The following is a 27,151-nucleotide window of genomic DNA, read 5'->3' as shown; positions in this document are numbered from 1 at the left end:
GAGTTTCATGCACAGATTTCAGATTTGTTTTCTCTTTATTTTTTCTCGATATAGAAAAATAATTAAAACTAAAATAACAATAAACAAATTTCGATCGATTACCAAGAGGAAATTTCCGACAAACAAGTTATCTCCGTCAAAAAAAAAAAAACACGAATAATTATGTTAGGTTTGCTACATATCAGTATTAATTTTTTGAAAAAAAAAAAAATGCGATTAAAACGAAAAGGGCAGTCTGGAACATTTAATTCTTGAACAAGTTGAGAAGTTATGCAACACATTATACTAGCATCGAATGACTAACTAATAAACAGAAAACAATGTTATTAAATATTAAAAAATAGCATTAACTAATGAAATTCAGTTCGTATGCTTGAGTGGAATTTCGAAGTTCGCTGTTTACCACAAAATTTGGAAATTTAGAAGAAAACAGGTATTAATTCGATGAATTTGCCTTACATCGAAAATCGATGTTCGAAAAACAATTTGCTTCTAAAATTTGAACAAAGTCGTGGCTTAGTCTAACCTCATTTAATTCACTAATAAACACACCAATACCTAAACTTAAACCAAGAAAAACTATTTAATTCAAAAAACTGTTAGATTCTCGATTCGATGTAACAGATTGTCTTCGCATTTCGTGCGCTTCCGCCAGTCTTCGTCGTCGATCGCCGAGCCCCGACTACCGCGCAATCGCCATCTGCCATTGTTACTAATTTAAGGTTATGTTTTTAGTTTTGTGTTTATTGATTTTGAGTTGAAAAACTAGGAAAATGAAATAAAACCCAGCCAAAATTTTGCTTTCTTTCGTTGGTCCGGATAAAGGGGAGCAGAATGTCGAAAGTGAAAGTGAGCAACGAGTGGAAGCGCCACGTGAAACAGGAGTACATCCGACTGAGGCAACAAAAGCGGTACAAGAGGGCCGACGAGGTGAAGTTGGCCTGGAATCAGAACAGGATGAAGATGACGGAGAGCTTGATAGCGGAGCAGAAGAGGTGGACGGACAGCAAGGCTTGCTGGGTGCCTCTTCCGGACATCCCCTCACATGTGACTTGTATGAAGAAGGCCGAAGTGATAGGGAATGAAGGTGAGGGGTTTGGGCAAGCAGCCACGGTTTCATTAATATTGCTACAGTTATTATTATGACTAAATGCATATTATTATAATTACAAAAAAAAATAACGCGGCGGAAATTTTAAATTTTTCGAGCTTGAATAATCTTGTCTTTTTTTTCCAAATAATCCCAGATGATATAGGAGCGGGTAAAAACATTTTAGTCTGCCTGTTCTCGCAGATCAATGAAAATGCTAACAGTATGAAAAAATCTTTTCTTGAAAACAATATTATCCGTTCATGATCTTTAGATAGTAAAGTAGGCTTTGATATTTTTTCTTTAAGTTGGATAAACTGATTTTGATTTAGTTTTTTCTCTGTCAGAAGTCTGATTGACGTTTGCTTTGAGCTGGATTGCCACTTTTCTACTTCATGTATTAGATCGGAATTACTAGACGCAATTTTTAATCTTTCGATTTTTCAAATTTTCGTTTCTTCAAATTTTCATGTTTGATTTTCACTTTTGACCTTTTTCAAGTTTTCATCATAAACTTTTTCGATTTTTCACATTCTCAGTTTTTAATTTTTGTCATTTTCAATTTTTCAAGTTCTCGATTTTTATTTTTCATTTTCCCGATTTTTTTAATTTTCATTTTCTGGATTTTATGTCACAAATTTTCATTTTTTCAATTGCTTTATTTTTTGTTGTTTCTTTCGATTTTTCAATTTTTCGTTTTTCGTTTCCACAATTTTTCATGTTCCCGATTTTTATTTTTCAATGTGGCGAATTTTTAATTTTTATTTCCTCGATTAATATCACAATTGTCCGTTTTTTCATTTCCTTTATTTTCTGTGTTTTTTCTTTTCGATTTTACAATTTTTCATTTGTTCAATTTTTATATTTTTCACTTTGCAGTTTTTGGATTTCCAGTCTTTCGATTTTCCAATTTCTTTAATTTTAAATATTTCTATTCCATAATACATATTTCTTTTTTTTTTGATTTTTCACTTCTTCGTTTCTTCAAATTTTCATGTTTGATTTTCACTTTTGACCTTTTTCAAGTTTTCATCATAAACTTTTTCGTTTTTTTATTTTTGATTTTTCAATTTTACAGTTTCTCATTTTTCACATTCTCAGTTTTTATTTTTTGTCATTTTCAATTTTTCATTTCCTCAATTTTTCAAGTTCTCAATTTTTATTTTTCATTTTCCCGATTTTTTTAATTTTTATTTTCCGGATTTTATGTCACAAATTTTCATTTTTTCAATTCCTTTATTTTTTGTTCTTTCTTTCGATTTTTCAATTTTTAGTTTCTTCAATTTTTCGTATTTTCAGTTTCTCAATTTTTCGTTTCCACAATTTTTCATGTTCCCGATTTTTATTTTTCAGTATGGCGAATTTTTAATTTTTATTTTCTCGATTTATATCACAATTGTCCGTTTTTTCATTTCCTTTATTTTCTGTGTTTTTTTTTTCGATTTTACAATTTTTCATTTGTTCAATTTTTATATTTTTCACTTTGCAGTTTTTGAATTTCCAGTCTTCCGATTTTACAATTTCTGTAATTTTAAATATTTCTATTCCTTAATACATATTTCTTTTTTTTTATTTTTCACTGTTTCGATTCTTAAGATTTTTCGATTTTACAATTTCTCGACTTCCAAAATTTTCAATTTTTCGTTCCTTCAATTTTTCCTTTCTTCAAATTTTCATGTTTGATTTTCACTTTTGACCTTTTTCAAGTTTTCATCATAAATTTTTTCGTTTTTTTATTTTTGATTTTTCAATTTTACAGTTTCTAATTTTTCGATTTTTCATATTCTCAGTTTTTACTTTTTGTCATTTTCAATTTTTCATTTCCTCGATTTTTTAAATTATCATTTTCTGGATTTTGTTACAAATTTTATTTTTTTCAATTCTTTCATTTTTTGTTCCTTTCGATTTTTCAATTTTTCGTTTCTTCAATTTTTCGAATTTTCAGTTTTTCGTTTCTTCAATTTTTCGAATTTTCAGTTTCTCAATTTTTCACAATTCACAATTTTTCATAATTTTTCATGTTCCCGATTTTTATTTTTCAATTGACGAATTTTTAATTTTTATTTTTTCGATTTAACAATTTTTCATTTGTTCAATTTTTCAAATTTTCAGGCTTTGAATTTTCAGTTCGTCCATTTTTCAATTTTTAAATTTTTCACTTTGCAGTTTTTGGATTTCCAGTCTTCCGACTTTCTAATTTCTTTAATTTTAAATATTTCTATTTCATAAAACATATTTCTTTTTTTTGATTTTTCACTTTTTCGATTCTTCAGATTTTTCAAGTTTTCATTTTGTAATATTTCGTTTTTTATTTTTGATTTTTCAATTTTACAATTTCTCGACTTCCAAAATTTTCAATTTTTCGGTTTGCATCAGTTTTTCAATTTGGCACTTCAATATTACAGATTTTCATTTTTCGATTTTTTAATTTTCACTTTTTTTATTTTATATCACAATTTTGATTTTTTTGATTTCCTTTATTTTTTGTTGTTTCTTTCGATTTTACAGTTATTCTTTTATTAAATTTTTCAAAATTTCACGTTTTTAGTTATTTTTCTTCATATTTTCAAGTTTGATTTTCACTTTGTACATTTTCAAGTTTTTATTATTCACTTTTTCGTTTTTTTATTTTTGATTTTTCAATTTTACAATTTGTCGACTTCCAAATTTTCCAATTTTTCAATATGACAATTTCTCATTTTTCCATTTTTTACATTCTCGATTTTTAATTGTGCCCTTTTTCAATTTTCCGTCCCTCAATTTTTCAACTCCCCGATTTTTGTTTTGCATTTTCCTGATTTTTTGTTTTTCATTTTCTCGATTTTATATCACAATTTTTTTGTTTTTTCATTTCCTTAATTTTCGTTGTTTCTTTCGATTTTTTAATTTTTGGTTTCTTCAATTTTTCGTTTCCACAATTTTTCATGTTCCCGATTTTTATTTTTCAATGTGGCTAATTTTTAATTTTATTTTCTCGATTTATATCACAATTGTCCGTTTTTTCATTTCCTTTATTTTCTGTGTTTTTTTTTTCGATTTTACAATTTTTCAAATTTTCAGGCTTTGAATTTTCAGTTCGTCCATTTTTCAATTTTTAAATTTTTCACTTTGCAGTTTTTGGATTTCCAGTCTTCCGATTTTCCAATTTCTTTAATTTTAAATATTTCTATTTCATAAAACGTATTTCTTTTTTTTTTATTTTTCACTTTTTCGATTCTTCAGATTTTTCAAGTTTTCATTTTGTAATTTTTCGTTTTTTATTTTTGATTTTTCAATTTTACAATTTCTCGACTTCCAAAATTTTCAATTTTTCGTTCCTTCAATTTTTCGGTTTGCATCAGTTTTTCAATTTGGCAATTTTTCAATATTACAGATTTTCATTTTTCGATTTTTCAGTTTCTCAATTTTTAATTTTTCCCTTTTCCAATTTTTCGTTTGCGATTTTTATTTTTCATTTTCCCGATTTTTTAATTTTCACTTTTTCGATTTTATATCACAATTTTTCGTTTCTTCATTTCCTTTATTTTCTGTGTTTTTTTTTTCCATTTTACAATTTTTCGTTTGTCCAATTTCAAATTTTCAGGCTTTGAAATTTCAGTTCGTCCATTTTTCAGTTTTTAAATTTTTCACTTTGCAGTTTTTGGATTTCCAGTCTCCCGATTTTACAATTTCTTTCATTTTAAATATTTCTATTTCATAATACATATTTCTTTTTTTTCACTATTTCGATTCTCAAGATTTTTCAAGTTTTCATTTTGTAATTTTTCGTTTTTAATTTTTGATTTTTCAATTTCACAATATTTCGTTCCTTCAATTTTCCGGTTTGCGTCAGTTTTTCAATTTGGCAATTTTTCAATATTACAAATTTTCATTTTTCGATTTTTCAATTTATAATAATAATAATAATAATAATAATAATAAAAGCGTTTATTGTTCTACAAAAGAGACAATGTGAGAACAAAAGGTTCGGCTACAGCTCAACGCTGATACATTTCTAAGAACCAAACCCGTAAATACAAACAAGAGTATACAAAATAAAATAAGACGAGAAAAAAGAAACACATTAAAATTTTATTGTGTCAATGTTGAAATTATTGGTCAAAATTTGTTTATTTATTTTGTTTTTAAGATTAAAATTAGAGTACCCACATGCTAACTCAGGGCACTTATTGAAAACGTAACTAGCCAAGTAAGAAAATGAAGTTTTAAACATTGACATTTTATGCGAAGGTATATCAAGTTGTGCATCGACAAATCGTAATTTTCTGGAATGAACTTGACTTCTTTTCAATATTTTATCGTAAAGATAAACTGGTGCATGTTCCTTTAAGACACTGTTAAGAAAACAACTGTAATGAATACAACGTTGTTCGTTCATTTTAAGTAAACCAAAAGATCTCAAATATGGAGTAATATGATCACCAAAAGGAACATTTGTAATAAATCTAATGCAGTTGTTTTGAATTTTTTGAAGCTTTGCTTTGTCATTTATAGTAAGGCAAGGACCATACAATTGATCGCAATAATTGAGGCGTGATAAAATCAACGAATTCATAAGCAAAAGTTTAGTTTTTTCATTTAAAATATGTTTTAGAGGAATAAGTTGCCTAAATTTTAAGTAACACTCTCTACAGATATGAGACACATGAGAGGAAAATGTTAATTCAGAATCGAATATAACCCCAAGATTTCTAACCTTGTCTACGTACTCTATTTTTTCATTATTAATAGTAATTTGAAGACTGACGCCTGAAAGTTTATGTGATGTGCCAAACAAGATATTGTGACACTTTTTTGTGTTAATCAATAATGAATTTGATGATGTCCATTTGTAAATCTCGTTTAAGTCATGATTGATCTGTTCTTGAGCACGTAATACTTCACAGGGAGGGAAACTTAAAAATAATTGAATATCGTCGGCGTATAGATGAATTTTACAAAACTTTGGCATATAAACGATGTCAGATATAAAAACGGAAAAAAGTAGAGGGCCTAATTTGGAGCCTTGAGGAACCCCATTGCTAACTCTGCGCTCACTAGAAAAAACTTGACCTTCAGTTGTATTTAAACGACAGACTTGTTTACGATTGTATAAATAGCTTCTGAACCAATCAAAGTTTGGATTACAGATACCATAATAGTAGAGCTTTTCTAATAAACAGTCTATGTTCAATGAGTCGAACGCTTTGGTTAAGTCTAATAACGTTACAGAAGTTAAATTTCCTAAATCTATATTGCTAATTATATGATCTGTTAACGACACAAGTGCAGTAGCGGTACTATGACATTTACGAAAACCTGATTGAACCGGTGGTATGATGTTTTTGGAATTAATAAATTCACTAAGCTGCTGATAAATAACAGACTCAGCAATCATCAAAGCAACAGGCTGAATGCTAATGGGCCTCATGTCATTCAGAGATGTAAATTTATTCTTTTTTGGTATGGGAGTTACGCATGAAGTTTTCCATAATTTGGGAACATAACCATTTTCAAAACTGAGGTTAATGATGTGTGTCAAGGGGGCACTAACAAATGGCAAAGCAATCCTCAACATCCTACCAGAAATACCGTCATATCCCATAATAGAAGGTTTTAATTTCAGTATTGCTTCTTCAATTTTCTCTACTCCCACAGGTGAAAATACAAAATTACTGTCATTAGAAAAATTTGTACGGTTAATGTAATCACGAAAGCTAGATGTTGTAGTGACCGCAGGAACAGAATTTATAAAATAGTTGTTTATCTGGTCAGCATTAGCTAGTTCAGGAGGTATGGTTTCATTATTTTTACTTGCTATTATATTAGAGTTCCGTAAAGTTGCCCAAAATTTTCTTGGATTATTTTTACAATTCTGTGTAAAGTTGTATGTCATAAAACCACGTTTTTCTTGCTCTAGTGCAATATTATAAAAATTTCTTAATTCACAATAGTACCTTTTATGTTGTTCAAGCTTTGTCCTACAAAAATGATTCCAAGCTTTCCTTTTTAGGATTCTCAGTTTTCTAAGATTGTGAGTATACCATGGTTGATGAGATCTTTTAGTTTTATGACAACAGATTCTTAATGGAGCATGTACGTTAAAAATACTTAAAATGCATTCGTTAAAATATTTAACTTTTTCATCTAAGTCTGGCAACATATATATTTGATTCCAGTTAATTCTCTCAGCATCCTTGGAAAATTCATTTATGTCCAAATTTTTAAAACTTCTAGTAATTTTATGATTAGTTATCTCGTTATAATTATTAAAATCTACTATACAATGAATATTGTTGTGGTCGGCTAGTGCAAGATCAGATACCCAAGACTTAATAATTTCAACATTTGAACTAACAATAATTAGATCTAAGAGAGATTCGCTATCCTTGGTAATCCGTGTGGGATCATTAATTAATTGGTTACAATCAAGTTCAAATAACAAAGATTTTAGAAATTTGCTACCAGGAGAATCAACAAGCAAATCAACATTGAAGTCACCAATAAATATAAAATCAAGTTTTTTAAGAGTCAAAAAATTTATAATATCTCCTAGCAAATTTAGATTGTTAAAATTAATATCAGGTGGTCTGTAAAATGTACCTACGGCAATCTCTTGTGAGTTTATCTTAAGTTTAATTAATAAGTATTCAATAGAGCTATCAGAAATTTCATCCGAACAAAACTTTAAAATTTCAAATTTAAGAAAAGACTTAACATATAAAGCAACACCTCCACCTACTGTGGCACGATCCTTGCGAATGATGTTGTAGCCTGGCAAGCTAAAAGTATCGTCTGGAACATCCGGTGGAAACCATGTTTCACTGACGCCTATGAGGGAATAATCATGTTGGAGTACTATGTCTTTGAACTTGTGAAATTTGTTACACAAGGATCTTGCGTTCAGGTGAGTAATAGCTAGGCCACTTGGTTTTGATTCGTGCGCTTCCAAAAAAATTTATTGACAGTTACTCCAGAAGGCCAAAAGTTTGGATCCATTACAGATTCAGTTAATGAATTTCTCAATTTTTAATTTTTCCCTTTTCCAATTTTTTGTTTGCGATTTTTATTTTTCATTTTCCCGATATTTTAATCTTCATTTTTTCAATTTTATATTACAATTTTTCGTTTTTTCATTTCCTTTATTTTCTGTGTATTTTTTTTCGATTTTACAATTTTTCATTTGTTCAATTTTTCAAATTTTCAGACTTTGAATTTTCAGTTCGTCCATTTTTCAATTTTTAAATTTTTCACTTTGTAGTTTTTGGATTTCCAGTCTTCCGATTTTCCAATTTCTTTAATTTTAAATATTTCTATTTCATAATACATATATTTTTTTTTATTATTTTTCGCTTTTTCGATTCTTAAGATTTTTCAAGTTTTCATTTTGTAATTTTTCGTTTTTTATTTTTGATTTTTCAATTTTACAATTTCTCGACTTCCAAAATTTTCAATTTTTCGGTTTGCATCCGTTTTTCAATTTGGCAATTTTTCAATATTACAGATTTTCATTTTTCGATTTTTCAGTTTCTCAATTTTTAATTTTTCCTTTTTCCAATTTTTTCTTTGCGATTTTTATTTTTCATTTTTCCGATTTTTTTATTTTCACTTTTTCGACTTTATATCACAATTTTCCTTTTTTTTTATTTCCTTTATTTTTGTTGTTTCTTTCGATTTTACAATTTTTCCTTTATTAAATTTTCCAAATTTTCAGGTTTTTGGCAATTTTTCTTCAAATTTTCAAGTTTGATTTTCACTTTGTACATTTTTGAAGTTTTTATTATAGACTTTTTTGTTTTTTTATTTTTGAATTTGCAATTTTACAATTTGTCGACTTCCAGATTTTCCAATTTTTCAATATTACAATTTCTCATTTTTCCATTTTTCACGTTCTCGATTTTTAATTGTGTCCTTTTTCAATTTTCCGTCCCCTCAATTTTTCAACTCCCCGATTTTTATTTTGCATTTTCCAGATTTTTTATTTTTCATTTTCTCGATTTTATATCACAATTTTTTGCTTTTTCATTTCCTTAATTTTTGTTGTTTCTTTCGATCTTCCAATTTTTCGTTAAACTTTAGATTTCTCAAATTTTCGATTTCTTTTTTTTTCAACTTTTCGATGTTTTAATTTTTCTTTTTTAAAATTTTTCATTTTTTTTTATTTCTCGATTTATCGAATTCAGATGTTTGGATGTTTCGATTGTTCAATTTCTCAATTTTTTTCTATTTCTCGATGTTTCGATTTTTGGATTTCTCGGTTTTTCGATTTTCTAATTTTTCGATGTTTCGATTTTTCAGTTATCCGATTTTTCAATTTTTTTAGATTCTGGAGTTTCGATTTGTCGATTTTTCAGTTTTTCCATTTTTAAGTTTTAGATTTTCGAATTTTTCTTTTCTGATTCTTTGATGTTTGGACTTCTCTATTTTTCAATGTTGCGATATTTCAATTGTTCAATGTTTTAAATTTTAGATTTTTCGATTTCTGGATTTTTTGATTTTCCAGTTCTTCGGTATTTCTATTTTACAATTTTTCAAATTTTGACGTTGCTAAATTTTCAGTTTTCCGATTTTTCGATTAATATATATTTTTTTTATTTTCCCGCTTCTCGAATTCGCAGTTTCGATTTTTCAGTTCTTCAATTCTTCAGTTTTTCGTTTTTTAAACTTTAGATTTTTCAATTTTCGACTGTTTTATATATATTTCGATTTGTGAATTTTTCGAATTTTCAGTTCTTGTATATTTTAATTTTTCTTTTTTCCGAATTTTTCAATTTTCCAATTTTTTAAATTTTCTAGTTTTGACATTTCTGAATTTTCAGTTTTCCGATTTCTCAATTAATCTATTTTTTGATTTTTCGTTGAATTTTGTGAGTTTTCTCAGTTTTTCGATTCTTCGATTTTTCAATTTTGGGATTTTTTAGTATTTCGACTTTTGGATTTTTCACGTCCTGGATTTTTCGATTTCTCGACTTTTTACTTTTTGGATTTTCAGATTTTCGTTTTTCACAATCTTTCAACTTTTCGATATTTTAAGTTTTCAATTTTTAAAATTTTAAGTTTTTCGATTTCTCGAGTTTTCAGTTCTTCTATATTTGAATTTTTCAATTTTCGAAATTTAAAGTTAATTATAAGTTACTTTTTTAAAAGACACATTAGAAGAACACGAACAAACAGAGTAAGATACGGTACTAATAAAAATACGGGGTGTGAGTGAGAATTTAGAAATTTGGCGTGAACGGATAATAATTGTAATTTTCTTAATAAAAGGATTTTTTCATTATTCGTCTGTCCTTTATTGATCTATGGGGAAAACCACCCAATGTCGACTCGTATTCACAATTTTTGTTGCGACAGGGGACATCCAGGTAACACCCATCCGCATAATCAACGCCGTGACGCCCATCCCGACCATGTACACGTGGGCACCCATCCAGCAGAACTTCATGGTAGAAGACGAAACGGTCCTCCACAATATCCCATACATGGGCGACGACCTGCTCGATCAAGACGGTACTTTCATCGAAGAATTAATCAAGAACTACGACGGTAAAGTCCACGGTGATCGGGAGTCGGGGTTCATCGACGACGAATTATTCGTGGAACTCGTGCACGCTCTGATGCAGTACCAAGAACCAGACAAACCGGAGAAGAAAGACAAAGACAAAGACAAGAATAAAGAAGACGAGAAGAAAAAGGTTCCGGATTTTCCGGCGTATATTATTTTTCAAGCGATATCGTCGCAGTTTCCGGATAAAGGAGACCCGGAAGAATTGAGGGAGAAGTGAGTTCTCTGATTACTAGTTTAGACGAACTAAATGAATTGATGTTTGAATTTAGGTACATTGAGCTGACTGAGCGGACTGACCCCAACGCGCCCCCCGAGTGTACCCCCAATATCGACGGTCCTAATGCGGCCTCGGTGCCTCGAGAGCAAACCATGCATTCGTTTCACACTTTGTTCTGTCGGCGGTGCTTCAAATATGACTGTTTTTTGCATCGTAAGTATTGTCTGAGGTGGGTTGGGGTTGTTTGGTTGTCGATTAGAGGGTAGTTTTTTTGAGGAGTTGACGCCTGCTATTCAGGTTGTTTCTGTTTTGCTGCACTGCAGGACAACAAGGTAAGGTCTCCAGACCTTTCAGCATTCATTCATGAATCATTTCATTGCGGGGAATTGGAATTTTTGGGTACGTTTACAGCGAAAGTTTTTTCTTTGCTCAATGGACAGTTCTTGGCCACGTGTCACAAAAATAGGGCGCCATTTTTGAATTAGCCTATAATAATGCGCGATGAGGTGGCGCTAAATACAAAATTCGCGCCATGGCCAACTAACAATAGGTGTCTGGTGGGTATTTGATTGATTCGGCTAACCTCAAAAATTCGTTGGGGAACTAGCGCTATCTACTGTAATTTTCTTTAACGAAACAGAGGAGTCGTAAAAGTTCATCTTTTTATAAAAAAAGCGGTGGTTTTGATTGACTGAAGGCAACAATTTTGCCAGTTTTGAAAATTTATAGTCGAAAGATCGAGCAATCGAAAACATCAAAAATTGAAAAAACCAGAAATTGACAACTTCCCAAAATTGAAATGTTGAAAAATAAACTTGAAAAATATTTTAAAAATGGAAAAAGCAGATGTAGAAATCGAAACATATGAAATTTAAAAAATCGAGACATCGAGAAGTGGAAATAACCGAGAAATGAAAAAATTCAAAAACCGAAAATTCAAAAGATCGAGCAGTAGAAAACAAAAAAATGAAAAATTCAGAAATTGAAATGTTTGAAAAATTGAGAAATAAAATATTTGAAAAACATTTTAAAAACCGAAAAAACGAGATGTAAGAAATCGAAACATCAAAAAATCGAAAAATGTAACATTTGAAAATCAAACATCAAAAGATGAAGAAATCGAAAAGTCGAAATAAGAAGAAATCGGTTAATCGGAAAATGGAAATATTATAAAATTAAAAAATCCCGAAATTGAAAAATTCCCAAAATTAAAATGTTTAAAAAATGAAAAAATTGAAAAACCGAAAAGTTGAAAAACCGAGTAATCGAAAATCCAAAATTTGAAAATTGGAAAAATTGAAATATCAAACAACTGAAAAATCGGAAAGTGGAAGAATCGAAAAACAGAAAAAACAGGAAATTGAAAAATTCTAAAACTGAAATGAAAAATTGAAAAATAAAAAAATCGAAAAATTAAAATTCCAAATGAAATGACGAAAAATTGATAAATGGAAAAATTAAAAAATCCAGACATCGAGAAGTGGAAATTTCTGAGAAATCAAAAAATTCAAAAACCGAAAATTTAAAAAATCGAGCAGTGGAACACAAAAAAACTGAAAAATTCGAAACATCAAAAAATCGAAAAATGTAACATTTGAAAAATTGAAAAATCAAAAATTTAAAAATTCGAAAAATTTAAAAATTCCAAAAAATTAGAAAATTGAAACATTAAGAACTCGAAACATCAACAGATGAAGGAATCGAAAAATCCAGAGATGTGTCGAGCTCTCGATTTTTCAATTTTTCGATTTCTCGGTTTTTTCACTTCTCGATGTTTCGATTTTTTAATTTTTTCATTTCCCAATTTTTCGTCATTTCAGTTGGAATTTTTAAATTTTTCGATTTTTTAATTTTTTAAATTTTAAATTTTTCGATTTTTTGATGTTTCGAGTCTTCACATCTCGGTTTTTCGATTTTAAAAATGTTTTTCAAGTATTTGATTTCTAAATTTTTCAACATTTCAATTTCTAGATTTTTCAATTTTTCCACTTTTCGATTTTCCAAATTTTTTAATTTTTTATTTTTTCAGTTTTTTTATTATTCAATTTTTCGATTTTTTAAATTTTACATTTTCAATTTTTCGTTCTTACGATTTTTTGATGTTTCTTTTTCTTGATATTTCGGTTTTTCGATTTTAAAATTTTTTCAACTTTTCGATTTTTATATTTCTCGATTTTTCAAGCTTTTCACTTTTCAGTTTCTGGATTTTAATTTTTCATATTTTAATTTTTCGATTTATCGATTTTTTTACTTTAAATACTCCAATATTTAACTTTTCGAAATTTGGCTAATTTCGACATTTCAATTTTTCGATTTTTCTCTCGACTTTTCGATTTTCCAATTTTTCAGTGTTTCAATTTTTTAAATTTTCAATTTCTCGGTTTTTCAATTTTTCCACTTTTCGATTTTTCAGTTTTTTAATTTTTAAATTTTTAAATGTTTCGATTTCTCGATTTCTCATTTCTTCGATATTTCAATTTTTGAAATTATTAATTTTTGATTTTTCAGTTTTTTGATTATTCAATTTTTCGATTTTTTAAATTTTACATTTTTCAATTTTTCGTTCTTACGATTTTTGCTTGATATTTCGGTTTTTCGATTTAAAAAATGTTTCAACTTTTCGATTTTTATATTTCTCGATTTTTCAAGCTTTTCACCTTTCAGTTTCTGGATTTCAATTTTTCATATCTTAATTTTTCGATTTATTGATTCTTTCTACTTTAAATCTTTCAATTTTTAACTTTCCGAATTTGGCTTATTCGACATTTCAATTTTTCAATTTCTCTCTCCACTTTTCAATTTTCCAATTTTTTTAATCTTGTGGGAGTTTTTCAATTTCCAGATTTTTAAGTTTTTCAAAATTTTCATTTTTTGATTAATTGATTTTTTTTTATTCTGGAATTTTTTAACTTTTCGATTATGGCTTATTTCGTTTTTTTTTTATTTTTCCATTTTCCCAATTTCTCGTCATTTCAATTTTGGAATTTTCCAATTTCTTCATATCTCTGTTTCTCGATTTTCCGATGTTTCAATTTTTCCGATTTTAAAATTTTTGGTTTTTACGATTTTTTTTCGATTTCTTGACATCTCGGTTTTTCGATTTTTAAATTTTTATGTTGTTCGATTTTGCAAGTTTTCAATTTTTCAATTTTCTTTTTAACTTTTCAATTTTGGTTTATTTCGATTTCTCCCGCTTTTGATGTGTCGAGCCCTCGATTTTTCAATTTTTCGATTTCTCGGTTTTTTCACATCTCAATGTTTCGATTTTTTAATTTTTCCATTTTCCCAATTTCCCGTCATTTCAGTTTTGGAATTTTTCAATTTCTCCATATTTCTGTTTTTCGATTTTTTAAGTTTTCGATTTCTCGGTTTTTCAATTTTTCCACTTTTCGGATTTTAAAAATTTTCGTTTTTACGATTTTTTGATGTTTCGATTTCTTGACATCTCGGTTTTTCGATTTTTCAAGTTTTCAATATTTTCATTTTTCGAAATTTTGTAATTTTTAACTTTTCAATTTCTCCATCTTCTGATGTTTCGAGTTCTCGATTTTTCAGTTTTGGAATTTTTCAGTTTCTCGGTTTTTCTTTTTTTCGATTCTTTCATTTTCCAATGTTTCAATTTTTTGATTTTTTGAACATTTTAATTTTGAGAATTTTTCAATTTCGGGATTTTTTAATTTTTCAATATTTCCATTTTCCGATGAACCGATTTCTTCTTTAAATTTTTCGATTTTGACTTAAATTTCGATTTTCTAATTTTTCAATTTCTCAATTTTTCATTTCACTTTTGGAATTTTTCAGTTTTTCGAATTTTAAAGTTCTTAATTTTTGAATTTTTCAAATGTTACATTTTGTTTTGATTTCTTACATCTCGGTTTTTCGGTTTTTAAAATTTTCGATTTCTCAATTTTTCAATTTTAGGAAGTTTTCAATTTCTGGATTTTTCAGTTTTTTTGTTTTCTACTGCTCGATCTTTTGAATTTTCGGTTTTTGATTTCTCGGTTATTTCCACTTCTCGATGTCTCGATTTTTTAATTTTTCCATTTCCCAATTTTTCGTCATTTCAGTTGGAATTTTTAAATTTTTCGATTTCTTAGATCTCGGTTTTTCGATTTTAAAAATGTTTTTCAACTTTTTGATTTCTTAATTTCTCACCATTTCAATTTCTAGATTTTGCAATATTTTCATTTTTCGATTAATCGATTTTTTTTAATTTTTTAATTTTCAACTTTTCGATTTTGGCTTATTTCGATTTCTCCATCTTTTGATGTTTGGAGTTCTCGATTTTTTAATTTTGGAATTTTTCAATTTCTCGATTCTTCCATTTTCCGATGTTTCAATTTTTCGATTTTTTAATTTTTCAATATTTCAATTTTCCGATTAACCTATTTCTTCTTTACAATTTTCAATTTTCAACTTTCCAATTTTGGCTTATTTCGACTTCGTTCTCCATTTTTAGATTTCTTCATCTTTTGATGTTTCGAGTTCTCGATGTTTCGATTTTTTAATTTTTCAATTTCCCAATTTTCATTTCAGTTTTGGAATTTTTCAATTTCTCGTTTTTTTCTGTTTTTCGATTCTTCCATTTTTCGATTTTTCAGCTGTTTAATATTTCAATTTTTCGAATTTTAAAATTTTGGATTTTCGATTTCTCGGTTTTTCAACTTTTCGATTTTTCAATTTTTTCATTTTTTAAATATTTTAATTTTGGGAATTTTTCAACTTTTCAAAAGCTAAAAATTCCAGAATAAAAAAAAATCAATTCATCAAAAAATGAAAATTTTGAAAAACTTAAAAATCTGGAAATTGAAAAATTCCCAAAAGATTAAAAAAATTGGAAGATTTAAAGTAGAAAGAATCAATAAATCGAAAAATTAAGATATGAAAAATTGAAATCCAGAAACTGAAAAGTGAAAAGCTTGAAAAATCGAGAAATACAAAAATCGAAAAGTTGAATAATTTTTAAAATCCAAAAACCGAAATATCTAGATAAAGAAACATCAAAAAATCGTAAAAACGTAAAATTGAAAAATGTAAAATTTAAGAAAAAAGCAAAAATGTATAATCAAAAGATGAAAAATAAAAAATAAAAAATTTGAAAAATTGAAATATCGAAGAAACGAAAAAACGAGAAATCGAAACACAAAAATTTTAAATTTAAAAATCAAAAAATCGAAAAGTGGAAGAATTGAAAAACCGAGAAATGTCGAAAAGTTAAAAATTGGAGGATTTAAAGTAAAAAAAAAACGGTAAATCGAAAAATTAAAATATGAAAAATGAAATCCAGAAATTGAAAAGTTTCCATTATTTAATTGGAATGTTAAAAAAATTGAGAAGTAGAAAGCTTGCAAAATCGAAAAATATAAAAATCGAAAGGTTGAAAAATTTTTAAAATTAAAAAATTGAAAAATGTAAAATTTAAAAAATTGAAAAATTTGATAATCAAAAAACTGAAAAATGAAAAATTTAAAAATATAAAAAATTGAAATATCGAAGAAATGAAAAATCGAAAAATCTAAAATTAAAATAAAATTTAAAAATTCAAAAATTGAAACACAGAAAAATCGAAAAAATTGAAAAACATCAAGTCATTGAAAAATCAAAAGATCGAGAAATCGAAAAGTCGAGATTGAAGTTCAAAAAACCGAAAAATTGAGAGATCGAAATAAGGCAAAATCGAAAAGTTGAAAAATTGAAAAACCGAGAAATCGAAAATCCAAAATTTAAAAAATCGAAAAACTTAAGACATCGAGAAATCGAAAAATATAACATTAAAAAAAATGAGAAATTAAGAAATGGAAACATCGAAAAATTGGAAAATCTTAAAATAGAAACATAAAAATTGAAAAATTTAAAAATCGAAAAATTGAAAAACCGAGAAGTCGAAAATCCAAAATTTAAAAATTCGGGAAATGGGAAAGTTAAAAACTGAAAGATTTAAATTAAAAGCTTGAAAAGTCGAAAATTGGAAAAATTTATAAAACCGAAAAACGGAGATGTCAAGAAATAGAAAAATTAAATAAAAAAACTGAAATATCAAAAAATTCAAAAGTTCAAATATTGAAGAACGGAAAAATCGAGAAATTAAAAAATTTCAAAACTGAAATGAGGAAAAATTGGGAAGTCGGAAAATTCAAAAACTGAAACATCGAAACATCAAAAGATCGAGAAACCGAAATAGGCCAAAATAGGAAAATTGAAAAGTATAAATCGAAAATTTGAACAACCAAAAAATCGAAACATCGAAATCTCGATAAATGGAGAAATCGGGAAATCGAAATATCAAAAAAGTCAAAAATCTCGAAATTGAAAAATAGAAATGTTCAACAACTGAAAAATCAAGAAATGGAAAATCAAAAAATCGATTTTGATTTTTTCCCAAAAATCTCAATGTCTTGAAGAAAATGTTAAGTCTTGATTTTTTTTTTTTTTTTTTCAAAAATCAATAGACCTAAGGTAAAAACTTAAGACGGATTCATAAACCAGAAATGGAGGTGTACGTTATTTTATAAAATTTAAATTTACTATCGTAAAATTTGAAAATGACGTCATCGTTGGTGGGGATGATCAGACAAATTTTGGTTAGCGTTTTACCATCTGCACGATATTCCTAATACACATAAAATTTGACAACAATCGGTCTGGTAGTTTCAGCAGACGGACGAATTCAACGATTTTTTAAGGTTAGCAAAATCAAGTGCAACAGCCACATCTTAGTAAGATCTTATTGTAAACTCAGACTAAAAGAGGTCTTAGCGCTGTAAACGTACCCATTAATGGCTTGTACCTTGAATTACATTGAAAAAAATAAATGGGAGTTTTTATTTCAATTAGTATAGGGATTTTGGTGAAACACCGAACACCACGTGAAGACGGGAAAATTTTTAAAGCATAGAATCAACATTTTTTATTCATTTTCATTTATCTGCAACAACAACATTATCAACCAACCCTACACTTTACATCTTTGAAAAAATTAAAATCTGCGACTTTTTGAAGGTCTACAAGCTTGCCACCCCGGCCCTAACTTACAAAAACGCCGAGGCCCCGACCTTAAACCCTTCACGGAGCCCTGCAGCCCCGACTGCTACATGCTACTCGTAAGTAGCCGTTTCGTTCCACCCGTTCCAACCACTAACTTTAAATCAAACAAGGACTCCGTCAAGGAAAAAATGGCCGCTAAAGCCAAACAAGAAGAAGAAGCCAAAGGTAAGTCCAACGCCGAAGCCGGCCCTTCGAGCGAAGCCAAAAGCAACGGCAGCGGAAACGGCAACGGCAACGGCAACGGCAACTCCAACCCGCGCAAAGTGTGCAAGCAACAGAGCGTGGACTCCGGCAACGAAGCCAGCTCCGAGGACAGCAACGACAGCAACAAGTACAAAGGTACACTCATCCATCTCATGAACTCGCATGCTTGCTTTAATATCCCTAACCCTCGACCATGCGGCTACTAAATCACTAATACGCCTTTTTCCCAAAAGAAAAGCCCAAAAAAATCTTTTCCATAGACGCGAACGACCAGGACCAAGTCTCCACGACGACGAACTTCAGCCTCCTGGGGCTGATGGGCGCCAACGACCACAAGGAGTGGACGGGCTCGGACGAGAGTCTGTTCAGGGGGATACACAAGATCTTCTTGAACAATTATTGCGCGATCGCGCAGATCATGCTGACGAAGACGTGCCAGCAAGTGTACGAGTTTGCGCAGAAGGAGGACGCGGGGGTGCTGGACGAGGAGACCATGAGGGATTACACGCCGCCGAGGAAGAAGAAGAAGAAGCACAGGTTGTGGTCGGTGCATTGCAGGAAGATTCAGCTGAAGAAGGAGTCGAATAGCAATCACGTGTATAATTTTACGCCGTGTGACCACCAGGGGAGCTGCGACGTGCAGTGTCCGTGCATTGGGGCGCAGAATTTCTGCGAGAAGTTCTGCCAGTGTAGCTCTGATTGTGAGTATCGAGAAAAAGTTGTCTAGTAGGCCGTGAAATTTATTCGTAACTGTCAAATTTCAGTGTTGCCAACATATTTTCTTAACATTAAATTTCTCTGATTGCGAACTTATCGAATATAACACACTTTCTAGGTCAGAACAGGTTCCCAGGGTGTCGCTGCAAAGCCCAATGTAACACCAAACAGTGCCCCTGCTATTTGGCGGTCCGAGAGTGCGACCCAGATCTTTGTCAGACGTGCGGTGCCGACCAATTCGACATCTCCAAGATCACGTGCAAGAACGTGAGCGTCCAAAGAGGATTGCGTAAGCATACATATTATATCCAGGCTTCCTGATGCATCATTCACTTTAGCGGAATTATTTGTTAAATTTTTAATGTGTTGCTTGCTGTCAAGATAATGTAATAAGCTTGTTGTGGTTACTCTTATATTTAAACTGGGCTCGGGTTCTAGTTCCGACGTTAAAAATTTTGGACCTAATTTGTCAAATTTCAGTACATATTGACAAAAATTTCCCCCTAATCAAATTTTATAATTTTTCGAAAAAGCTGGGTCTGTTTTATTGTGTTTCAGGGGCGAGGGAAGTTCTGTCGATTTAACCTTCGAACAATTTTTGTGCTTCGATTTTCCGACTTCTCGATTTTTTATTTTTCAGTTTTTAGACCATTCGCTTTCTTAATTTTATATTTCTCTATTTACGATTTTTCCCTTTTCTCATTTTTAGACTACGAATTTTCGAGTTTAAAAATTTTTCAATTTCTGGAAATTCCGTTTTTTCCATATATGAATCGATTTTTCAGTTTTTCGAATTCTCAATTTTTCAATTTGCAAAATTTTTGATGGCTTCCATTTTGCGATTCCTTGAATTCTGGATTTTTGGTTTTTCAATTTTTCCATTTTCTCATCTTTTAAATTTTCGAATTTTAGACTTTGGTGGTTCGTTTTCCCGAATTTTTCATGTTTTGATTTTTCGATTTTGGTTTTTTTTGGTTTTTCAATTTTTCCATTTTCTCATTTTCAAATTTTTCTACTTTTCGATTTTTTAATTTTTCGAATTTTCTACTTTTTGATGTTTCGATTTTTGATTTATAGGTTTTTTATTTTTCCCTTTCCCCTTTCTAATTTTTGGTTTTTCGATTTTCTCATTTTTAGATTTTTCGGTGTTTCGATTTCTCAATTGCTCAGATTCTTGAGTTTTCCGATTTTTCATTCTTTTCATTTTTAGATTTTTCGATTTTCAGTTTTCCAATTTGTCATTTTTTCGATTTGCCAGTTTTCTGTGTTTAGATTTTTCGATTTCTCAATTGCTTGAATTCTTGATTTTTTTATTTTTTAGTTCTCGATTTCTAAATTCCTCGGTTTTTCGAACTTGATGTTTTGATTTTTCGGTTTCTCAAGTTTTTGATTTTTCCCTTTCCTCCATTTCAGACTACAAATTTTCGAGTTTAAAAATGTGTCAATCTCTGGAAATTTACCATTTTTCCATATGTCGATTTTCCAGTTTTTAGAATTCTCCGACTTTTCGATTTCTCGATGTTTAGATTTTTCGAATTTTTAAAGTTTTGATTTTTCAAATGTTCTATTTGCAACTTTTGATTTTTCGAATTTTTATTGTCTTGATTTTTCGATTTCTCGACTTTTTGATGCTTCGATTTTTCATTTTTTCAAATTTTCGATTTTTTAGTTTTTTGGTCTTTCAATTTCTCGAATTTCGATTTTTTAATATTTTGATTTTTCGACTTCTCGATTTGCGATTTTTCGAATTTTTATTGTCGTGATTCGATTTCTCGAATTTTTGATTTTCCGATTTTTCAGTTTTTCGATTTCTTGATTCTCTATTTTCGATTTTCGAATTTTAATGCTTTGATTTTTCTAATTCAATTTCTCGATTAACTGAATTTTTGATTTTTCTAATTTTTATTGTCTTATTTTCAGGTTTTTTTGTTTCGATTTTTCAATTTTGAATGCCATGTCGATTTTTCATTTTTCTCATTTTTAGATTTTCCGAATTTTTGCGATATGTCGATTTTTCAAAATTTCGAAATTTCAATTTTTCCATTTTTCGACTTTAGGTTTTCCCGACTTTTCGATTTCTCTGTTTGCAATTTTTGATTTTTCGAATTTTTAATTTCTCGAATTTCGACTTTTTAATGTTTTATTTCTCGATTTGCGATTTTTCGAATTTTTGTTGACTTGATTTTTCAAGTTCTCGAGTTTTTGATTTTGGTTTCTACATTTTCTCGTTTTTAGATTTTTCGGATTTTCCGATTTTTCGAATGTTTAATGTTTTGCTTTTTCGATTTCTCTAGTTTTTGATTCTTCGTTTTTCGGTTTTTTTATTCTCATTTCTAAAATTTTCGAATTTTACACTTTTTGATGTTTCGATTTTTCGATTTCTAGATTGCTTGAATTCGCGATTTCCTGATTTTTCAGATTTTCGATTCGATTCCTCGAATTTAGATTTTCCCAATTTTTAATGTTGACTTTGCGTTTTTTCAGTTTTTCGAAATCTCAATTTTTCGATTTTTCGATTCTTCGATTTCTCTATTTGTCCAGTTTTGGATGCTTCGTTTTTTCAATTTCCAGAATTTTCGTTTTTTTTTTTTTTCAATTTTTCGAATTTCGATTTTAATGTTTTGATTTGTCGACCACTTGATTTGCGATTTTTCAGTTTTTAGATTTCTCAATTTGTCGTTTTTTCGAATGTTTAATGTTTTGCTTTTTTGTATTTCCCGATTTTTGATGTTTGATTTTTCGATTTCTCGAGTTTTTGATTTTTCGTTTTTTTTTTCTTTTCTCATTTTTAAAATGTTCGAATTTTAGACTTCTTGATGTTTCCATTTTTCGGTTCCTCGAATTTCGATTTTTCGCTTTTCTCATTTTTAAACTACACGAATGTTCGAATTTAAAAATTTTTCGATTTCTTGAATCCTCCGTATTATATATCGATTTTTCAGTTTTTCAAATTTTCAATTTTTTGATTTGCTGAATTTTTTATGGCTTTGATTTTTCGATTTCTCAATTTTCAATTTCTGATTTTTAGATTTTTTGAATTTTCCAATTTTTCAGTTTTTTAATTTCTCAATTTTTTAGTTTTTCCGAATGTTGAATGTTCTACATTTTCTATTTCTCGATTTTCGGCTTTTGATTTTTTGAAACTTTATTGTCTGATTTTTCCATTCTCGAATTTTTCATTTTTCGTTTTTCGATTTTTATATTCTCACTTTTAAAATATTCGAATTTTCCGACTTCTCGATTTCTTGATTTTCAATTTCCCTATTTGTCATTTTTGATTTTTTGATTTCTCTAGTTGCAGTTTTTGATTTTTCGATTTTTTTTTTCTTGATTTTTCGATTTTTCCATTTTCTCATTTTTAGTTTTTTCGACTTTTCGATGTTTCGGTTTTCGATTTTTCAATCATTAATGTCTTGATTTTTCGATCTTTCATTTTTCTCATTTTTAGATTTTTCGAAATCTTAATTTTTCATTTTTTCGATTCTTCGATTTCCCGAATGGTCGACTTTTTGATGCTTCGATTTTTCAATTTCTCGAATTCCGATTTTTTAATGTTTTATATTTTTCGAATTTTCCGATTTTTCAGTGTTTCGATTTTTCAGTTTTTCGTTTTTTCAAATGTTTAAGTTGTTGATTTTAAGTTTTTCGATCTTTCTATTCTCATTTTTAATATTTTTGAATTTCTGACATTTTGATACTTCGATTTTTCGATTTCTAGATTGCTTAAATTCTTTTTCCAAATTTTTCCGATTTTTTAGTTACTTATTCGTTTTCTCAATTTTTTCGAATGTTTAAAGTTTTGCTTTTGCTATTTCTCGATTTTCTGTTGATTTTTCGAATTTTTTTGTCTTGATTTTTCAAGTTTTTGATTTTTCATTTTTCGATTTTTCAATTTCTAGACTTTTAGATGTTTCGATTTTTCGGTTTCTAGATTGCTTGAATTCTCGATTTTTTTTTCAGTTTTTCGATTTTTCGGTTCCTCGAATTTCGAATTTTCTATTCCTTGAGTTTTTGATTTTTCCATTTTTCCATTTTTATTTTTCGACTTCGATTTTTTGATTTTTCAAATTTTCGACTTTTTGAATTTCCTTTTTTTTGTTTCTTCAGTTTTTCGATTTGTAATTTTTCGAGCTTTCAAGTTTAAATTTTTTAGTTTTTGGACTTTCCAACTTTGGAATTTTTCATTTTTCAGTTTTTAGATTTTCCTACTTTGAAATTTTTCAACGTTTATTTTATTTTTTTTATTATCTCGATTTTTTAATGTTTTATATTTTTGGAATTTTCCGATTTTTCAGTGTTTCGATTTCTCAGTTTTTCGTTTTTTCAGATGTTTAATGTCTTGCTTTTTCTATTTCCCTATTTTCGATGTTTCATTTTTCGATTTTTTATTGTCCTGATTTTTCGATTCCTCGAGTTGTTGATTTTACGTTTTTCGATCTTTCTATTCTCATTTTTAATATTTTTGAATTTCAGACTTTTTGATATTTCGATTTTTCGATTTCTAGATTGCTTAAATTCTTTTTACAAATGTTTCCGATTTTTTAGTTACTTATTCGTTTTCTCAATTTTTCGAATTTTTTTGTCTTGATTTTTCGAGTTTTTGATTTCTCATTTTTCGGTTTCTAGATTGCTTGAATTCTCGATTTTTTTCAGTTTTTCGATTTTTCGGTTCCTCGAATTTTGAATTTTCGATTTCTTGAGTTTCTGATTTTTCGATTTTTAAATTTTTTAGTTTTTCAATATTCCAACTTTTTGAATTTTCCGCTTTTTATTTTTTCGATTTTGGTTTTTATTCATTCGATTTCTCGAGGTTTTGATTTTTCGGTTTTTCCATTTTTAGATTTTTTAACATTTCGACCTTTTAATTCTTCGAATTTTCGATTTTTTGATGTTTTATTTCGAGTTTTCAAGTTCAAATTTTTCAGTTTTTAGATTTTCCTACTTTGGAATTTTTCAACGTCTATTTTTTTGTATTATTTCGATTTTTTAATGTTTCATATTTTTCGAATTTTCCGATTTTTCAGTGTTTCGATTTTTCAGTTTTTCGTTTTTTCAAATGTTTAATGTCTTGCTTTTTCTATTTCCCTATTTTCGACGTTTGATTTTTCGATTTTTTATTGTCCTACTTTTTCGATTTCTCGAGTTGTTGATTTTACGTTTTTCGATCTTTCTTTCAATTTTTTTGTCTTGATTTTTCGAGTTTTTGATTTTTTACTTTTCGATTTTTCGATTCCTATATTGCTTGAATTCTCGTTTTATTTTTATTTTTTGATTTTTCGATTTCTCAATTTTTTAGTTTTTTCGAATGTTGAATGTTCTACATTTTCAATTTCTCGATTTTCGAGTTTTGATTGTTTGAAACTTTATTGCCTGATTTTTCCATTCTCAAGTTTTTCATTTTTCGTTGTTCGATTTTTCTATTCTCACTTTTAAAATATTCGAATTTTCCGACTTCTCAATTTTTTGATTTTTCGATTTTTTTTGTCTTGATTTTTCGATTTTTCTATTTTCGCATTTTTGGTTTTTTCGACTTTTTGGTGTTTCGGTTTTCGATTTTTCAATCTTTAATTCTTGATTTTTCGATCTTTCATTTTTCTCATTTTTAGATTTTTCGAAATCTTAATTTTTCATTTTTTCGATTTGTCGACTTTTTGATGCTTCGATTTTTCAATTTCTCGAATTTCGATTTTTTAATGTTTTATATTTTTCGAATTTTCGATTTTTCAGTGTTTCGAATTCTCAGTTTTTCGTTTTTTCAAATGTTTAATGTCTTGCTTTTTCCATTTCCCTATTTTCTATATTTGATTTTTCGATTTTTTATTGTCCTGATTTTTCGATTTCTCGAGTTGTTGATTTTACGTTTTTCGATCTTTCTATTCTCATTTTTAATATTTTTGAATTTCAGACTTTTTGATATTTCGATTTTTCGATTTCTATATTGCTTAAATTCTTTTTACAAATTTTTCCGATTTTTTAGTTGCTTATTCGTTTTCTCAATTTTTCGAATTTTTTTGTCTTGATTTTTCGAGTTTTTGATTTTTCATTTTTCGGTTTCTAGATTGCTTGAATTCTCGATTTTTTTCAGTTTTTCGATTTTTCGGTTCCTCGAATTTCGAATTTTCGATTTCTTGAGTTTTTGATTTTTCGATTTTTAAATTTTTTAGTTTTTCAATATTCCAACTTTTTGAATTTTCCGCTTTTTATTTTTTCGATTTCTCAATTTTTCGTTCTTTCGAATGTTTAAAGTTTTGATTTTTCGATTTTGGTTTTTATTCTTTCGATTTCTCGAGGTTTTATTTTTTCGGTTTTTCCATTTTTAGATTTTTTAGTATTTCGACCTTTTAATTCTTCGAATTTTCGATTTTTTGATGTTTTATTTCGAGTTTTCAAGTTCAAATTTTTCAGTTTTTAGATTTTCCTACTTTGATTTTACACTTTTTGATCTTTCGATTTCTAGATTGCTTGAATTCTCAATTTTTTTGATTTTTTAATTTTCGATTTTGGTTTTTTAATCTTTCGATTTCTCGAGTTTTTGGTTTTTCGATTTTTTTATTCCTGGAATTTTCGACTTTTTGCTTTTGTTTCTTCAGTTTTTCGATTTTCCAACTTCAGAATTTTTCAATTTTTAGATTTTGCAATTTTTGTTTTTATTTTCTTTGTCATTTCGATTTCTCAATTTTTCGTTTTTTCGAATGTTTAATACTTTGCTTCTATTTCTAGATTTTTGATGTTTGATTTTTCGTACTTTCATGGTCGTGATTTTTCGATTTCTCGTGTTTTTGATTTTTCATTTTTCCATTTATCTATTCTTACTTTTAAAATTTGCGTATTTCATCATTCTTCGACTTTTTGATGTTTTATTTCGAGTTTTCAAGTTCAAATTTTTCAGTTTTTAGATTTTCCTACTTTGGAATTTTTCAACGTCTATTTTTTTTATTATTTCGATTTTTTAATGTTTCATATTTTTCGAATTTTCCGATTTTTCAGTGTTTCGATTTTTCAGTTTTTCGTTTTTTCAAATGTTTAATGTCTTGCTTTTTCTATTTTCCTATTTTCGATGTTTGATTTTTCGATTTTTTATTGTCCTACTTTTTCGATTTCTCGAGTTGTTGATTTTACGTTTTTCGATCTTTCTTTCAATTTTTTTGTCTTGATTTTTCGAGTTTTTGATTTTTCACTTTTCGATTTTTCGATTCCTATATTGCTTGAATTCTCGTTTTATTTTTATTTTTTGATTTTTCGATTTCTCAAGTTTTTGGTTTTTCAGTTGTTCCATTTTCTCCTTTTTAGATTTTTCGACATTTCAATGTTTAGATTTTTTGATTTGCGATTTTTGTTTTTAATTTTTTTTTTATCTGGAATTTTCGAGTTTTTGATTTTTCCTTTTTTTTTATTTTTTGACCTTGATTTCTCAATTGCTCAGATGCTTGAATTTTTTATTTTTCAGTTTTTTTTTTGTACTTTTAGATTTTAGGATTTTTCGATTTCTCGACTTTTCAATTGCTCAAAATCCCGATTTTTTGATTTTTCAGTTTTTCGAATTTTCTAAATATTTTTATTTAATAGTATATATTTCTAACTTCAAAAATGACTAACATACAAACCTTCATCCCCTAGTCAACAAACCCCCGTAAGGGATGCATGCTTCTAGACCCACCCGTTTGAACTTTGTCTCGTCAGTCAGTGCGTTATAATTTTATTAGATAGATCTTCACGTATTACGCTTTTTGTCAAGTTATTTTTTATAAATACAAACTTCTCTGATATAAATAAATCTAAATCACGCAACCTTCCAGACAAACACTTGCTGATGGCGCCTTCCGACGTCGCCGGCTGGGGCATCTTCCTCAAGGACAGCGCCCAAAAGAACGAGTTCATTTCAGAGTATTGTGGAGAAATCATCTCGCAGGACGAGGCGGACAGAAGAGGCAAAGTGTACGACAAATACATGTGTAGCTTCTTGTTTAATCTAAATAATGGTAAGTATTGTATAAATTATTCATTACGCAATTTTATATTGGGATTTACAGATTTCGTTGTTGATGCTACACGCAAAGGAAACAAAATTCGGTTCGCCAACCACTCGATCAATCCTAACTGCTACGCCAAAGTCATGATGGTCAACGGAGACCACCGAATCGGGATCTTCGCAAAGAGGGCGATCCAACCCGGCGAAGAGCTCTTCTTCGATTACAGATACGGACCGACCGAACAGCTCAAATTCGTCGGAATAGAACGAGAAATGGAGTTTTTGTAATTGTTTTTTCATGTTTTATTTAAATAAAATTAGGTTTTTAATTTGGTTTTTGTGTGAAAACCCTGATGAAAAAAA

General features: G+C 28.5%; 1 protein-coding gene across 4 annotated transcripts; it reads left to right on the top strand.

Moving 5' to 3' along the window:
• Positions 1-679: 679 nt before the first annotated feature.
• Positions 680-27,117, top strand: LOC135131445 (histone-lysine N-methyltransferase E(z)). 4 transcript variants are annotated; one of them, XM_064059206.1, is made up of 10 exons: positions 680-1,087; positions 1,248-1,262; positions 10,424-10,850; positions 10,907-11,067; positions 17,854-17,954; positions 18,009-18,237; positions 18,363-18,803; positions 18,938-19,108; positions 26,616-26,798; positions 26,850-27,117. In XM_064059206.1, the coding sequence occupies exons 1-10, from the start codon at positions 835-837 to the stop codon at positions 27,074-27,076; spliced, it is 2,208 nt and encodes a 735-aa protein (XP_063915276.1). In that variant the 5' UTR covers positions 680-834; the 3' UTR covers positions 27,077-27,117. The 4 variants fall into 4 exon arrangements, with proteins under 4 accessions (XP_063915276.1, XP_063915274.1, XP_063915275.1 ...); XM_064059204.1 differs by having other exon boundaries at positions 18,336-18,803; XM_064059205.1 differs by lacking the exon at positions 1,248-1,262 and having other exon boundaries at positions 18,336-18,803.
• Positions 27,118-27,151: the final 34 nt, after the last annotated feature.

Source organism: Zophobas morio, unplaced genomic scaffold, assembly GCF_036711695.1.
Source record: "Zophobas morio isolate AGI-343-1 ecotype UQ-CSIRO unplaced genomic scaffold, CSIRO_AGI_Zmor_V1 ptg000020l, whole genome shotgun sequence".
In the NCBI taxonomy this organism is placed as follows: Eukaryota; Metazoa; Arthropoda; class Insecta; order Coleoptera; family Tenebrionidae; genus Zophobas; species Zophobas morio.
Note: the sequence above shows the minus strand (reverse complement) of the source record. Positions and strands in the feature narration are given on the sequence as shown.

Bases quoted from the DNA above. Each gene is read 5' to 3' on its own strand.
- LOC135131445 (XM_064059204.1), top strand. From the start codon at position 835: ATGTCGAAAGTGAAAGTGAGCAACGAGTGGAAGCGCCACGTGAAACAG. The intron at 10,851-10,906 runs GTGAGTTCTCTG...GTTTGAATTTAG, and splicing joins CCGGAAGAATTGAGGGAGAA to GTACATTGAGCTGACTGAGC. The intron at 18,804-18,937 runs GTGAGTATCGAG...CACACTTTCTAG, and splicing joins CTGCCAGTGTAGCTCTGATT to GTCAGAACAGGTTCCCAGGG.